This window comes from Etheostoma cragini, chromosome 8 (assembly GCF_013103735.1).
Source record: "Etheostoma cragini isolate CJK2018 chromosome 8, CSU_Ecrag_1.0, whole genome shotgun sequence".
Lineage (NCBI taxonomy): Eukaryota > Metazoa > Chordata > Actinopteri > Perciformes > Percidae > Etheostoma > Etheostoma cragini.
The window spans coordinates 27708831-27724766 of NC_048414.1; the positions used below are offsets into that span (position 1 = coordinate 27708831).

Genomic DNA, 15936 nt, shown 5'->3' on the forward strand with positions numbered 1-15936 from the left:
TGGAAAAAGGCTGCAATGAAACAAAGAGTGAAAAATTTAAAGGGGTCTGAATACTTTCCGTACCCACTGTATATCAGATACACCAATGTGTTGGTCCAGCCCGCCTCTGGCCCACCTATATCAGATACACCGATGTCATTGGTCCAGCCCGCCTCTGGCCCACCTTAACCACCCGGCCCGCCTATATCAGCAAGACAATGAACCCCAAGTTGCCCCTGATGCTGTGCATCGGAGTGTATAGGTGGGCGAGTGTTTATCTAATGAATGTGTATGAATGGTGAATGGTTCTACTATTTTAAAACTGCTTTGAGTAGTCTAGAAAAGCGCTATATCGCGAGAACTCTGGATTTCCAGGGTACAAAGCTGCTGGAACACATCCTGATCCTGAACATGGTGCACATTAAAGAATGAAAGGCACGAAAGCAGATGTAGTAGTTCTTGGGTTTTTTACGGTCACTGACTCAGTAAGGGGCATTGTAAAATTAGCAATTAAAATGAATGTTGTTTCACATTCAGGACTCTTTACTTGGTTGGTTATTAGCTCGGTTATTAATTTCTTCACTCACTTGGTTTGAATAGTTTAACATATTATTTGCTTTGATTGATTACATTTTAACACAGTCAAGCTTACTTTTGACACACACACACACACACACACACAAATGCACATGTATAATACATGATATACATTTGCATGTACACGTATCAAACAAATGTGTGTGCACATATCCTTTACACACTCAACTTTTCTGGGTGTGTATTGTATGCTGTTTAAAGCTGCAGTGAGCCAACTATAGCTCTGGATGTCAGCTGTGAGAATTGAGAATTTTTATTCTGTAATGTGACAAAAACCTCGGAGAGAAGATAGCTCTGGCAGGCCGACACACACGCAAACAAACAACCACACACACAAACGCACAGCGCGCGCACACACACACACACACACACACACATGCCTCACTGTCTTTGTGGGGACCCGTAATTGACAAAATGCATTCCCTAGCCCCTTACCTTAACCTTAACCATCTACATACAAAACCTTAACCCTTACCCTCTCCCTAACCATAAACTAATTCTAACCCTAATCCTAAAACCAAGTCTTAACCCTTAACCAGCCCTTAAATTTGTGGGGTGCAGCAATTTGGCCCCACAAAGCTGTCCGGACCCCACAAGTATACTCTATTCCCGTTTTTTTAATCCCACAATTGTAGTCTGACGAGAGAAAACACACACACAAAAACACACACACACACCCTTCTGAACTACATTGATCCCTGTTACTTAAATTGCAGGGTAGCATCAGGGTCTTACCCACCAATGGACTCACAACCTCATGTCTCCATCGGTCTCCTACCGGAGTTACTGTGTTGTAACAGCCAACCAGCCCCCCAAACTACAATGATGTCAGTCATTTTTTTCTCCCCACTAATACGACCCACAGGATTGTTTTCTGTCCTCATATCAAAACCTGAGTAGGTAATGGTCGCAGCTTGAAAAACGTCAATATCGTTGAAAACCTGTCAGAGTTTGGATAACAACTACTTATTTAAGTTTTGATCAAAAATAGGGGTTAAAATCGGTTATGTTACTTATAGTTATGTAAATGATGCAGAACATAACGTAGCTCAGTTTGTTATTAATGAACATTACACTCTTTAATTAACAGCAAAATAACTATTACCTTAAGTTTAATGAACTCTCAATGTACCATTTATTAGAGATGGTTATTAGGAAGTGCTACTGAACACACCAACAAGGGTTGGCCTGAAGAGGTCTCAACCTCCACTGCTGTGTCTCCTCAGGAATCGCTGTGATCTCAACGGTGAGGATCTGAACCGCCAGTGGTGCAAACCAGACCCAGTCCTCAGTCCCACCATCTACCATGCCAAGGGCTTCCTCTACTACCTCAACAGCATCGGTCGGACCCCACTGGTGAGCTTCCTACGCTCGTGAACTCTTTGCTTGATATTACTGGTCGTAAGATGTTCTGGTCACTTCATGAGCTCTACCGGGTGTTACTTTGGAAATCTCTCCAGAATGTCACCCTGCCCCCTTTCAGACTTTGGTACATCAAACTTACACTGAGCTCGTTATAAACGTTACCACTACAAGTGATGTCCCTTTAAATGAAAGGTCAATGCACTACTAAAAGTAAAATCCCAGCAAATTGTGTCACTTACTGAAGTTAATGTGGATGCTGGAGTCGGGACATGGTAAGCCTAGCTTACCATAAAGACTAGAAGCAGGTGAAAAACAGCTGAGGGCAGCAATGGGCTGTATATATTCTGTATACACTTTTGTTCTAGTCTCCACTTCCTGAAGTCTCGTCATCACAGAGGTTTGGTACCATCATGAACGTACAGAGACCAAACCGTGTGCCATAGTACAGCCGGCGACACGTAACACATTCTCATGAAAAGATCTTGTATGACATCGTACGAAGAGGTAGGCACAACAATTCATATGATATCTTAGGTTAATATAATTTAAATTATGCTACCGACTCTTGCTTCTTTTCTCTAATTACACATTCAACTTAATTTTTAACGTCACTTACACTGCAATATTGTTTCTCTTATCATGGCAACCGCACTTTCAAATTCCTTTTGTTTGACGGCATTTTACTTACTCAGTCTACCATATTTTTCACTGTCTATATATTGCCTGTATTTCTTGCCTTGTATTTCTTGCCTTGTATTTCTTTCGTGCTTACTTGTTTGTGTGTTATTGTTTTTTGCTGGTATTGAAAAATGCTGCTACTGTAACAACAAAATTTCCCCGTTGTGGGATGAATAAAGTATAATCTAATCTAATCTAATCTAAGAAATTACCCCCGGCCGGTCACATGACAGTTAAGTTCAGCGGAGAAAAGGTTGACTCTGAGCTGGGTAACGAGCACCTAGAGGGGATGGCCCTTTCAGAGGTTGATTCTGTTGCATTTAGTAGACAAAAGGTGAGTGTCCTGCGGCGACAGTAGAACAAAGATGGTGCTTTGGTTTAAAACAGCGGTCCCCTAAAGTAGTTCTCCCGGGTTATAAACACCTGTTTCTTGGTGAAAGTCTTGTGTTTCTCCTTAACTTCTCCAGGACATGAACACCTGTTTCCCGGGTGAAAGTCTTGTGTTTTCTCCTTAACTTCTCCAGGACATGAACACCTGTTTCCTGGGGAAGGTCTTGTGTTTTCTCCTTAACTTCTCCAAGACATGAACACCTGTTTCCTGGGGAAGGTCTAGTGTTTTCTCCTTAACTTCTCCAGGACACGAATACCTGTTTCCTGGGTGAAGGTCCTGTGTCTTTTTTCCGGTACATGAACTCTGCTCCCCGGTTAGAAAGCCCTTTGTTCTAGCAGCCAAACAACCCCCCCCCTGCTTGTAACTATATGTAGGCTCCTTGCGCTTCAGAGGTGAGCTTTAGAGGTGTTGGCAGTTGTCTTTTTGGACTTTGGCCAGAGCCAGGCGAGCCGTTTCCCTGCTTCCAGTTTTAATGCTAAGCTAGGCTAACCACAGCCTGACTCCAGCCCTGTAGCAAACACAAAGACACGCTTGAAGATTGATATCCATCTGATCATATCACTATTATTCTAAAATCCCTTTAACCATGAAGACAATACTTCCCTAATATTACTCCATCAGTTCCTCTAGCTAAAGCATAGAAGAAGAAACAGGTCATATTTGAGTAGAAATAAACTTCCATCTTATTGTCATCTGAGGTAATCATTCTGATGCTGCTTCCTGATTTGTTTCTGTCATTCACATAAGAAATTATATAAATTAAGGCCTGATTATTTCAGTTTTCCCTCAAAGAACCAGCAACTAAAAACAAAAAGCTGGGAAGTCTGTGTGTGTGGCGTCAGCAGGGTTTTTGCACATGTCTTCCTGAAATTGAAATGTGATGTGATGAGGCTTTAATGAGAAAGACCTATAATGAATTGACCTTGATTGGCTTATTTAATTGCTCCAAATTTCGGTTGGGGAGGTTGTTTTTCAGCCTTATTTAAGTAATTAACCGCAACTGAAACTGCAGACTAGCATAGAGCAAAAGGCATGTGCACCCTAAAATGGACTTGTTAACCTTTTCACAGCCAGGTGCTTGGCACTTTTAAAATAAATCAACGTGTTGCTGAGATCTGCATGGATTTAAGTACATGGACACTGTCTATTAACTTGTACACTTTGACATGGTGGTATCTAGTTTATCTTAAAACAACACAGATAATATACAAAGCACAAAATAATTTGCTTCCAAACGGTATTCAGAGGATGTTTTGAAATGAGAGAGAGCCAGTATGTTAAAACAAAGACAAAAGTGGATGTATAACATACATGTCAGAGGGGTTGTGGAATGGTTGCGAGGAATTGTAAATCCGTAGGTTTCTAAATAAGATGGTTATTAGAAACTATATAAAATAACCTGATCTCACAGAATTCTGTGAAATGAACACAACCCCTTAACTCGCCAATTCCGTGATGGGCCCACAGAATAAATCCGTGGAATGAACACAGCCCAATACTTAACATCACATCACTATCATTTGTCCTTATTTTATATGTCATATCATGTGCCTCCATCATTATTGACTTTGACAATTTATATTTGACGACACATGTCCTTTAAGCGATTCTGTGTGCTCATGTACGTACAAACTGGTCTGCATCTTGTCAAACTTTTTTTAATTAAAGGAATACTTGTGAATTTTACACTAAGGTCCAGAAGAATGCCATCAAAATGCAATGGAATACTCTAAATGAAGGTAAACAAAAAATTAAATTTAGCCCTAACTCACCTGTTAAGGAAAAGCTTGTGGGTGGGCAGGACAACAACAGGTTGGGTTTAGAAAAAGAAGAACGGGACAGTTGAATACAGCGTACGGGTTGGGTTTAGAAAAAGAAGAACAGATGGGCTGAATACAGCAGACGGGTTGGGTTTAGGAAAAGAAGAACAGGTGGGCTGAATACAGCGGACTGGTTGGGTTTAGGAAAAGAAGAACAGGCGTGCAGAATACAGAGGACTGGTTGGGTTTAGGAAAAGAAGAACAGGACGGCAGAATATAGCGGGACACAACCTCTGGTCTCCTGGGTCAAAGTCCTGTATTGTTTGACCCATCCATCAGCCCAATCAACCTCCCTACGCCAGCGTTTTGGCTCTCACACTACTCGCTACCGTTGTCACACATAACACTACGTCATCTTCTCATTGACTTTATTTTGGCATTGTTTTTTGTGGTGGCCAAACTAAATTTTCACACATTTGAAGTGTGATCATTTCATGGAATTCTGTTAGACCAGGCTGGTATAAAACTAGGTAGATGTATAGATGGATGGATGGTGGTTGGGTGGATGGATGAATGGATAGATACAGTAAGAGAGGTAAATGTTGTTTAAAAAGTACAGAACAGAGTATTTTTTATTGTTCATCAGGTTAGGTTCTAGATTCAAAGATTGTACAGCTTTCCAAGAGCATATTATCTACACATGGGTGAATAATTCCTGACGACATATTCTGTCAGATCATGTGACACTTTAAATCTTAAATCTTATGATCAGTGGTGATGAATGCATCCCTACAGAGCTCCGCTTCTCTCGCAGGTGTTCTGCGACTTCCACGGCCACTCGAGGAAGAAGAACGTCTTCCTGTACGGCTGCAGTGTGAAAGAGACTCTGTGGCAGTCTGGCTCTGTTGTTAACACTGCGGGGCTGAAGGAGGACCCTGGATACAGGGTAACACACACACACACACACACACACACACTACTACACACACGTTCCTCTTCTCATGTCCTAGCAGTGGAGTGCAGTTAAATTTCTGCAACATAGAAAATGCTAAGTGGCTCTTTCTCTCTTTCTGTCTCTCTTTCTGTCTCTCTCTCTTTCTCTCTCTCTTTCTCTCTCTCTCTAGACCATTCCAAAGACGTTGGATCGTCTCGCTCCCGCCTTTTCTTTCAATAGCTGCAACTATTTGGTAATAACAATGACAATTACAATGAAACTCTGTTTTTCTCCGGTGTTTTACCTATCAGTGATGTAATAAAGGCTTCATTTCACTGTAATTCTATTGGGATTTGAACAGGTGGAGAAGTCCCGCTCTGCCACAGCCAGGGTGGTGGTGTGGAGGGAAATGGGCGTGCTGAGAAGTTATACCATGGAGAGTACTCACAATGGCTGCGACCAGGGAATATACAAGGTATGTGCATGTGTGAAATAGCTCTTTTATGAAACTCTAGCCGGTGGCCTGAGAGAATGCCCGCACACCCTGGGCAATTCCAGAGAGGAGTAGAGCCCAATCCAGCAGAATGGTCCCAGAACCCAGACTATGCATAGAGGAAAACCCCACCAGATCTAACCTGTAGCTGACAAGTTCCAGCTCCTTCCACCACAGAGAGGTTACGTTTCATATCGCCAGAGCCAGTCTCTGCTTCCCGAGTCTGGTCCGTCAAGGTCCTTGACCTTCACGAGTGGAATTGCAACCGACCCCAGCGGTTCCTCCAACTAGTGGTGGGGCCATGGGATGGAGGAGGGGAAGACTACCGATGTAAATGAGCACAGTTCATGTGATTTGCAAAGAGAGCCACTAAATGAGTACTAAGGTCCCACTCTGCTTGGCTCTTGTGATGTTTTGTGCTCAAAGTGTATCTGCTCCTGAACTCTGCCTTTGGGACCGCAGGCGTGTATTCATCCCGCTGCGCATATTTAAAGGTTAATAGCCTGATGTTCTTAGCTTTAGATAAAGATCAGTGACTAAATGAGATTAAAAATCAACATACGACATTTTAGTAAAACCTTCCAACTCCTTTGACTAGACTTCCCTTTAATAAATGAGAACGAACACTTTGAGAATGAGACGCAAATCCTATGTAAGTCCCTTGCTCTCTGTCCCACATCAACCTCTATTTTCTGCAACATTTTCTGTGTGTGGGTTAAACACCAACCATCATTCTCTCTTTTATGTCCCAGGTTGATCACTCAGCCTCCAGTCAACAGTTTTCTAACCTTTATTTATGGAGCCAATAAACCCGGGCTATAAAGAGCTTTTAGCACTTTATAGTGGAAGTGCGAAAGCACAGAATAACAGAATAATTATGGCCCAGCTGCTAATAACAGCAGGATCATAGTTATGAGTGAAAAAGAGCAACATGAATGTCAGTCTTGATGATCCCTTACAGCATTTAGACACATCAGAATAAACACACAGCATACATATACTGTATATGTATATATATTCTTGACTGATGCGTTAAAACAGCATGGTGGACAAAGGTTTATGAGAGCTGTTGGATTATCAGGTCAGCACTCACTGTCAAGGTTGGAGGCTCAGATGGTGGAAGAGGCAGGAGTGTGAGTGTGGAGCCCAATTGTAAGCTCAATCTGGTTTTATAAAGCTTGGTTTGGGTCTGGTTCGGGCCATAATTCCAAAGTAACGTTTGTTAAATGTGCGTATCAAAAACACAGAAGCAGTCAGATGATCACACAAGTTGGGTTAGACAAACTTATTCTGATTAAAGTGTTGGATAGATGGACAGACTGACGGATGGACAGACTGACAGAGAAACTGATCTAATAATAAGTAGTCCCTGTAGCTAGCAGGCCAGACATGAATGTGTGATGCTCGACAATATATGCTGGCATTGTGAGCTGACCTTTGAAGACACTGTTGAAATTTTCTTTCCATCCCATTTTTCCATTAACACATTCTGCACGCTTTGCATCCCTCCAGTGAGGACGCACCAAATTGTGAGCCGCTGGCTGAATATCACTTTAAATGTGACAAAATGAGGACACAAAGTGGCATAATTGCTTGATATTTTATTGGCGAGAATGATTGATCATTTTCATGTCAGGAAGAGAATTTTGGGGAGGAAAGGAGAAGTGAGGGAAGGAGAAATGAGGAATATGCATCACAAGAGCATCCTTACCCACTGTTTCTTCAGTAAATACAGATGATGTATTTTATACATGTGTCCTCTGTGAGGTGCTGGTTGATACAAAAAACTGATGGCACCCAAAAGAAATAATAGTAAGGTGAACTAAAACCTAAAGGTGCACTGTGAGTTCCTTTATGGTTTCAGTGCAATTTAATTTTTGTCTCAAATCGTACACACACGGGCTGGAATGTGTTTTTTAGTATTTTGGTGCACAGCCTGTGCCTCTAGTGTTGGTTTGACGTTTACAACCCGTCTTTTTTCACAGTGTATTCAGGGGGCAGGCAGTGTTTTACTGTATTGATATTACAGAAGTCTACAGTTAGCATCTTGTAAGCTACTCGTTGCAAAGTGACGCATGCTCAAATCTGCACTCGACTTTCACCGGGGGGTGACACTTGAGTGACACATTGAATTGCATTTAATAAGTATAAGAATGCAGCCATCAAACACTACTTACTAAAAGTCTGGTTGCCGGTCCAGTCCACCTTATTTCTCAAACCATTCTGAATTGTGACATTATTATTTCTAAGTTACACACACCTTACTGTACACACAGTTTGCCATGTCTAGCATTAACATTATGTTAATGTAACAATGCCCGAATAGCAAGTCATACATCCAAGCCTGCTACAATCTTAGACAAGAAACAAGTATGTGTCTGTGTGTGTGTGTGTGTGCGCGTGCAGGGCCTGCAGATCGGAACCAGAGAGCTGGAGGAGATGGGTGTAAAGTTCTGTCACAGTCTGCTGTCTCTAACCAAAGACATGAAGGCTCTCTACAGCAGAAGAATCAGCCATATCAACGTGTTGGACCACAAGTCCCACAAGTAAGACACAATTAAGTAAGTCAGATTTACAAAAAAGGGGTAAAACGTGAGGACGATGTCTTCCTGGTTAGACTTTGACAGGGATTGAGGGGCAGGTCAGGACTGCATGTGCAAAACCCTCACGCCTTATTGGTAGGATATGTGTTTCTGTCCATCTCTTGCTGTCTGCAGACATTGTGCGAGTGGTTTTGAGTTTTGCAAGTCTGCATGTCAAATAGTATATAAGTATATAAGCATGCATACACTTAGAGCCCAGTGACAGGTCCAGTGTGTAGTACGTGTTGGTATAGTGACATCGCGAGCTGAGTGATCTCATCCTTGAGGTTTCAGCTTGTCAATGAAGGGTGAAACAGCTGCAAGGATGAAATCACTCATCTAGTGCCATGTTCTCCACAGAGCCCACAATGCATTGCAGCTTGCAAACGAGTCCCCATCAGATCAGATAATCAAGTATTTCATTACAGGGCCAGATTTATGAACTCTGCTAGAGGATCTCTGTCGGGCTAATCAGGCTCATTCCTTTCATTGCTTTGAAAACAATGGCAAAATCTTAAAATCTACTCTTAAACTGACGCATATATCCACTGAAGGGCAGAGAGGTCTAGTGTGATGTGTTCATGTCTCTTCTGACGTGTTACTGTAAAAACAGCTACTGTTACTGTATGTACTGCACAAGCACATGTATACGTCAATCATTTCTGGCTAATTACGGCCATTGTTAGATTCTGATGGCCTTTACTTTTTCATGTAAGTTGTTAGTTTTCCGTACTGTAACACAGGTTCACCCACACACAGTGGGGGCAAGGTCACGGCTTATCAACTCTCTTTTAAGGGGCAGAGAGTACAGCGTCTCACAAACACAGAAACCATTGTTGGGCCCACCAGTACGGGTAAACCTGTTTGTTTGTTTTTTAACCAAAAAAACACAGCAGTAAGTTTAAATACGTTTAAACTGATCTCTAAGGGACATAGGAACTCATGGGGCCACAGACAAAGCGAATGCCTTTTGCGATTTGGGCCTACTTGCACAGCCGGTCCCCCAAACTCCTACAGGCTACCACAAGGTATAACATCACAAAATGACTGAATTGGGAAAAAAAAGGAGGGAGTGGTCAAAGTAGCCAAAAGCTATATCACTAGATAAAAACGTGTGGATGGAAACATAGCTTACTGTTTCTGGACAGAGACATTCAGTAGGTGTGTTTATTGATGTTGAGAATTGTGTTATGACATTAATGTAATTTTGATCAATACTTGTGCTATTGTTGCACACGTGAGATCTGATTGGACCGCCAATTCCAATCCGTTTTGCTGGGCAGGTATCATTTGATACACGTTGTGTTTGAAAATTTAGCTTGGAGAAAACTGTGAACATTGCTTTTCCAACTGCGGAGGAGTTTATATATATAGAGAGAGAGATAATAAATTAACATCTAAATAAATAAATAAACATCTTTGACAATTTGCCAATAATTGAATCTGTACCCCTACTGATACTCAACACCATGCTCTGAAAGAAGAATCCTTTTCACACAGTGAAAATGATTCATTGTGTGTTATTGTTTCATTGTGTTTCATTGTGTGTGTGTGTGTGTGTGTGTGTGTGTGTGTGTGTGTGTGTGTGTTTGTGTGTGTGTGTGTGTGTGTGTGTGTTCCATTGATCCTCACACAGTTGTTCAGTCTCCCCAGAGAGCTGTGACAGCACAACACACACTATCTGCCGTGTGTTTCTTGTTTAATTTCGTCTATAGATTGGACTATGTTTTTTTTCTGTTTCTCTTTATCCTTTCACTTGCCTCGAATGTCATTCTGTCTTGTATTCTTTGGATCCATTCTGACAGATTACTTGTTCCTGTGTTTGTCTTTTTTAGTCTTTTTTTGTTTTCATAATAATCATAACATGACATTTTTCTCATATTATGTCTATGCCTCATTCATGTTCTCCTATCTGGTTGACTCTATTCTTCCTCCTCTGTCCCTCGGGTAACATGACCTGGTCTAGGTCTGATGCATGCTGTCAAAACAGCTAAGCAGTATTATTCATAAAATGTCATCTTGTATGTGAATGAAAGGTGATCCATCATTGATTTCTTGTTGTGTGTGGATGTTTAAATGCTACGCTTGCAGCACTTATTGCTCATGACTTAGATGGCGGTCTCTCTTTCTGTCCTCTGTGATAAAAAGCTCTTCTCTTTCACAGTTCCCATTTTGTTGTCATCACACACAACCTAAAATCTGATTGAGCTGATGCATTTTGTTTTGTTTTAAAGATACCTGTGTTTACAAAAATGTAATAATTACCTCTGAATGGGAATGGGATCATGGTCCTTGTGTAAAATTAGTGCTGTAGACGCCTCCTTTCACCTGCTGAAGGGTTCACAAATACTCTGCCCGTTTAACGTAATATGCTTTTTTTTTTAGGTTTACTCATATCAAGCTTAATTAAAGTATTAATAGCAGTAATAGAGGTTAAAGTTCACTGTTGAGTTTTTATGAACTGAATACCATTTACTCTATACTTTAGACAGATATAAGTCAATAAATATTTCACAATCAGAATAAAAATCTGTTCACTTTGAGCAGAGTAAATCCTAAAGACATCCCCAAATGACTATTTAAAGATTCCTAAGATTATTATGATTGATTACTATATAGATATTACTAACTAAAGATCAGATGCTGCTTTTATTTCATTTATAAGTATGGCGTGTCATACTGTGACTGACCGGTGTGTGTTTGGATGTGCCGGACTTGTGTGTGTTAGATGACCACTACAGTGATGGAGGTGACAGGACTTATGTGTGTGTGTGTGTGGGTGTGGGTGTGTGTGTGTGTTTGTGCGTGTGTGTGCACAGACAGACAACCAAGCACACATTATATCCATATTTATCAAGAACCATTTCTTTAATAGCATTGTAAATATTAGAAGAAACTACAAAGGTCACATCATACTTATAACACTCTCTTTCTGTCTGCTGCATTTGGTTTTCATGCCATTGTCTGTTTAGAGTCTGTTCCCATACCTCTGGATGGGTATTACACACATCTTATGAAAGAACTATCTTCTGTCATTTGTAGCAGAGGAACTCTGGAGAGTTGAGCTCTGGTCTTAAAAGAGATCTTTGTGAAAGGAAGAGATATTCAGTCAGTCCTACCGCTGGGACTGAGTGTGGCTCTCTCGTAGTCTCTCTCTGGATTTCTGCCTGTTTCATACACACTCTCTGTCTACACCACAAACTGTCTGCCCTTATCTCTTTTTCTTTTCTCACCCCGTCTGTCTTGCTTTCTCTCTTGCTCTCTCTCTCTCTCTATTTCTCTTTCTCTCTTTCTCTCTCTCTGCACCCACAGGATCTTCTTCCTGTCTTTGAACAAACACTGTTAGCTCAGCACCATGATCCACAGACTGCCAGGGCCAGAGGCCTGACGCCTGCTGTGCTCCATGGAAAAACAGTCAGCTGTGCCCTCATAGTCTCTTTCAGTTAGTGAAATTTACTCAAACTAACTCTGTATTATGATCGGATTCACACTGTGATTGCTATAATTCCTGGAGCCTTCTCACAATATTCATAGACAAAGCAGCAGCTTTTATATTCATGTTTCTCTCTAAAACACGGTGATGGTCATGCAATCCTCCACGACCCCCCCGAGCTTAAAGGTCCCATGGCAAGAAAATTTCACTTTATGAGTTTTTTTAACAAATAATATGAGTTCCCCCAGCCTGCCTATGGCCCCCCAGTGGCTAGAAATGGTGATAGGTGTAAACCGAGCCCTGGGTATCCTGCTCTGCCTTTAAGAAAATAAAACCTCAAATGGGCCGATCTGGAATCTTGCTCCTTATGAGGTCATAAGGGGTAAGGTTACCTCCCCTTTTCTTTCTCTGTGTAAATAAAAGAGACTTCTGATACATTATTAGGGGACCACTAAGGTCTATATAAAAGCATCCAAAGAGCCCCATGTCATCGGACCTCTAAGATGATACCATCCAGAGGACAGCTTATTCCTTGCGTGTAGGTGGCAATACAGGAGAGGTCATCATTATCACAGATGTGGACACACACACACATTACCTGGTGGCGCCTAAACATTCTCTTAAAGTTCACAGGATGTGGGTATTTGGATAGGCCCATGGTTGTTAAAGCTGCAGTGGGTAAAATGCAACAAAAAAGGGATTTTATTTGAAGTTGGGGGAGACCTCTTCCTGCAGCTCTCCCCTCTTTATCCCAAGGCTGGTGCAACTGCAGTTCAGCAGTTTGCTCTTTCTCCCTGAAATGTGGTGACCAGTGGGAAATGTGTGGCCAGTGGTTGGCCGGAGTCTCCTGGGACGGCTACATTTTCCAAAGCCGGAAAACAGACCCAGGACTAGGTGCAGAAGCCTAGGTCTCTCTCAGACCACTTAAATTACAATATGCTGAAAGAACTGCATGGAATCTTTGCCGAACGACGCCAAAAATAAAGTGCTTATCCAACTTTGAGGTTGTTAATACTCGCACCAAATGTGGAAATTGTGTCCTGAGATCACTTCTGTTAGGATCTGACACTATATATAACAATTGGATTGAATTGTGGTCAACAAAGCTTTCTGTCTGTAGAATGTGTCATCTCTAAGGCCGTCTCTATGCTGCTTTTTTTTGTTTTAGGGTGAGGGGTGTGCTTTTCTCTTGGTTGGACAGCTGATTTCTCTGCAATGTGCTGCGGTTATTTATGCTCCCCATAGGATGAGACATAATGTGAGGCCTGACTTTCCAGCAGTGTACCATTAGGCCCAGACACTGTCGAAACATGACACTCACCTGAAGACAAACCTACTAAACCAACAATTTAGCCAGAGGCTGTTTCTTAAAGATGTGCATCTCCTGCGCATCTCAAACAACAAACATCAAATTAGGACTCATTTATTGACACAGAGGAAAGTTTTCTGGAAAACTCTTCTCCATTTAACTTCATTTTCCAGCTAAGGCACAGCATTTACACTCTGCTGGCTCTGATATCACAGCTCAGAGGAAGAATTAATAATGAAAAAAAAAATATCCATCCAATCCAATATATCAGCGTGTAAACAAAGCTGCCTTCAGAGAATCACCATTTGCATTGTACTGACTCATTCTGTACACAAGCTTCATTGCCATTCACAGCACACACACACACAATGAGTTGCAGCAATCAGTATGCTAGACATACACTCTCTGTCCTTTCTGTCTCTTTCACTCCTGCTCAGTCAGTCCCTCTCTTCTCTTCCTTCCCCTCTCCTTCTGCATCCCTCTTTCCTTCCACTCTGTTTTCTCCCTCGCTCTCAGTGTCCCACTGTGTCTCTACATGTTCTCCCAGCGTCCATGTGCGTGCGTGCGTGCGTGCGTGTATGTAATCAGATTACTCTTACCGCGGCTTTCTGTCAGCGTTATTACAGATGTAGCTTTGTTCAGACCCACATAATTAGTTTTAAAATTCTAACAGAGGTCCCAAAAGTGCCTGAAGGTATAGGAAGATAGATAGGCAGGTTGAGTTCCTATGAGGCAACATTTCCAGCCCAACTGCAGTTGAACTGTATGTTTGTCTTCTGCTAGACCATGAAGATGAGTTGCTTTCCTCTGAGAAATAACCAATACCCAAAAGGGAAGTTTTCTGAGGATGTTTGCCGGAGCTGCCGGGGCTCAGCAGGCAACGTACACCCACAGCCCCCTTCAGAAAGTTGTCTTTTCTTAGCAGAAACATGTCTCAGTAGGTCATGACAGTGTGGCAGTCAATGACTATAAACTTCTAGAGCCTGAAACTCAAGCATATAAGTGGATTTCAGCCAGCATTCATTTAATTATTTACATGCTGTATGCTTACACACGTTAACCCTTTTCTACTGTGGCATGTCAAAATGTCGGCGACAAACACCTGCTTGAAAGAGCATCATATAAGGGGGACAGTAAAAAACTCAGTAAAAGAGGTTTCACCTCTGAGGACTCGTTGGAGATCTGAACCCTTGTCCAAAGCCAGAATCATACCCCTAAACCAGTGAGCCAATAGCATGTGTGCTAGCTCACTTCAACATGCGTGTCACAGTTAATATCTTACACATTCCAGACTATTAACACTATACGTGAAATGTCTGTCCATTTCCTTTTAATTCCTTGTTTTCAAAGTGGGGGCCATACAACTCAAAGAATACAAACAGGAGAAACAGGATGTAGAGTATCAGAAAGTGTTGTATGACACGCCAAGAAAGAAACAGGGAAACTGCTGACAGATGTCATGATGGAATAAATAACATCCCAATATCATTGCTAATGCTTTCTGAGGAAGGAACAGCGTTCACACAGCATGTTTCAGTAAGCACTACATAATGTAACACAACTCTCCTCTTCTCTCATGTAGCTGTTTTGAAGACGATGAGCCTCCATGTGTCGAGGAGATTGAGTATTCCACAGACTGCCCCGCGCTCAAAGGCACTGATCTGGATTCAGATGTCAACAGCAATATGGCCAGTAGTGATGAAGAGGACGAGGGGGAGGAAGGACACAGGAGAGAAAGACATGGACGAGGCGGCGTGGGCCAGTCGCAGCAGTCGAGCATGAAGAGCCGTCTCTTCCCTCACCTGATGAGACAGGCCTCCAACGAGGCCCTCAGCTAGAGGAGACGCAGTGTGAGCGTCAGTGGACAAATGATAAATTAAAGGAATATTTCGACATTTCTCTACAGTTATTCTCTAAAAAGTCTTTCCTTTGTGAAGCTCAACAGGTGCTTTCATAAGAATAGAAACGCGTAGGTAAATTAAACACTGACCTATGAGTGGATAACATATCATTTCTCTTTTAAAGCGTTACTCTCGCCAAAAATAACCTTAACCCTAACCCTAATGTACCCAAGTCAAACTTTTGTTCCAAAGCATAATAAGGATAGAAATTATGCTTTTATGATTTGGTATTTATTTTTTATTTTTTTGGTCAAATGTTTTTTTGAATGGGAGGGCTAGGGGCACCACTACGATCAAAATCACTATTTTTAAAACACTAAGAAGCCTCGACACAACAGAGTTTACTAAAAAAAAAAACATATACCTCCGCTCTCTGTCGCTGCTGATTGGGAATGATTGAGATTTCTCTTGCACAGCTACCAGAAGACTTACAGCTTACAGTAATGCTCAGCATCCAGAAAGGAGATTCTAATATCCTTCACTGGTCTCCGTCCATAACAACGAGATCTATTGC

The 15936-nt window shown here is 41.8% G+C and overlaps 1 protein-coding gene across 4 annotated transcripts in view; it reads left to right on the plus strand.

Moving 5' to 3' along the window:
- LOC117949699 (cytosolic carboxypeptidase 4) overlaps positions 1-15454 on the plus strand; it is an 85444-nt gene extending 69990 nt beyond the window's left edge. For all 4 annotated transcript variants that reach the window (XM_034880208.1, XM_034880209.1, XM_034880210.1 and 1 more), the window contains exons 22-27: positions 1803-1932; positions 5585-5716; positions 5895-5957; positions 6066-6179; positions 8604-8743; positions 15104-15454. In XM_034880208.1, coding sequence (XP_034736099.1) covers positions 1803-1932; positions 5585-5716; positions 5895-5957; positions 6066-6179; positions 8604-8743; positions 15104-15359 — 835 coding nt within the window. In that variant the 3' untranslated portion in view covers positions 15360-15454. The remainder of the gene's footprint in view (positions 1-1802; positions 1933-5584; positions 5717-5894; positions 5958-6065; positions 6180-8603; positions 8744-15103) is intronic.
- Positions 15455-15936: the final 482 nt, after the last annotated feature.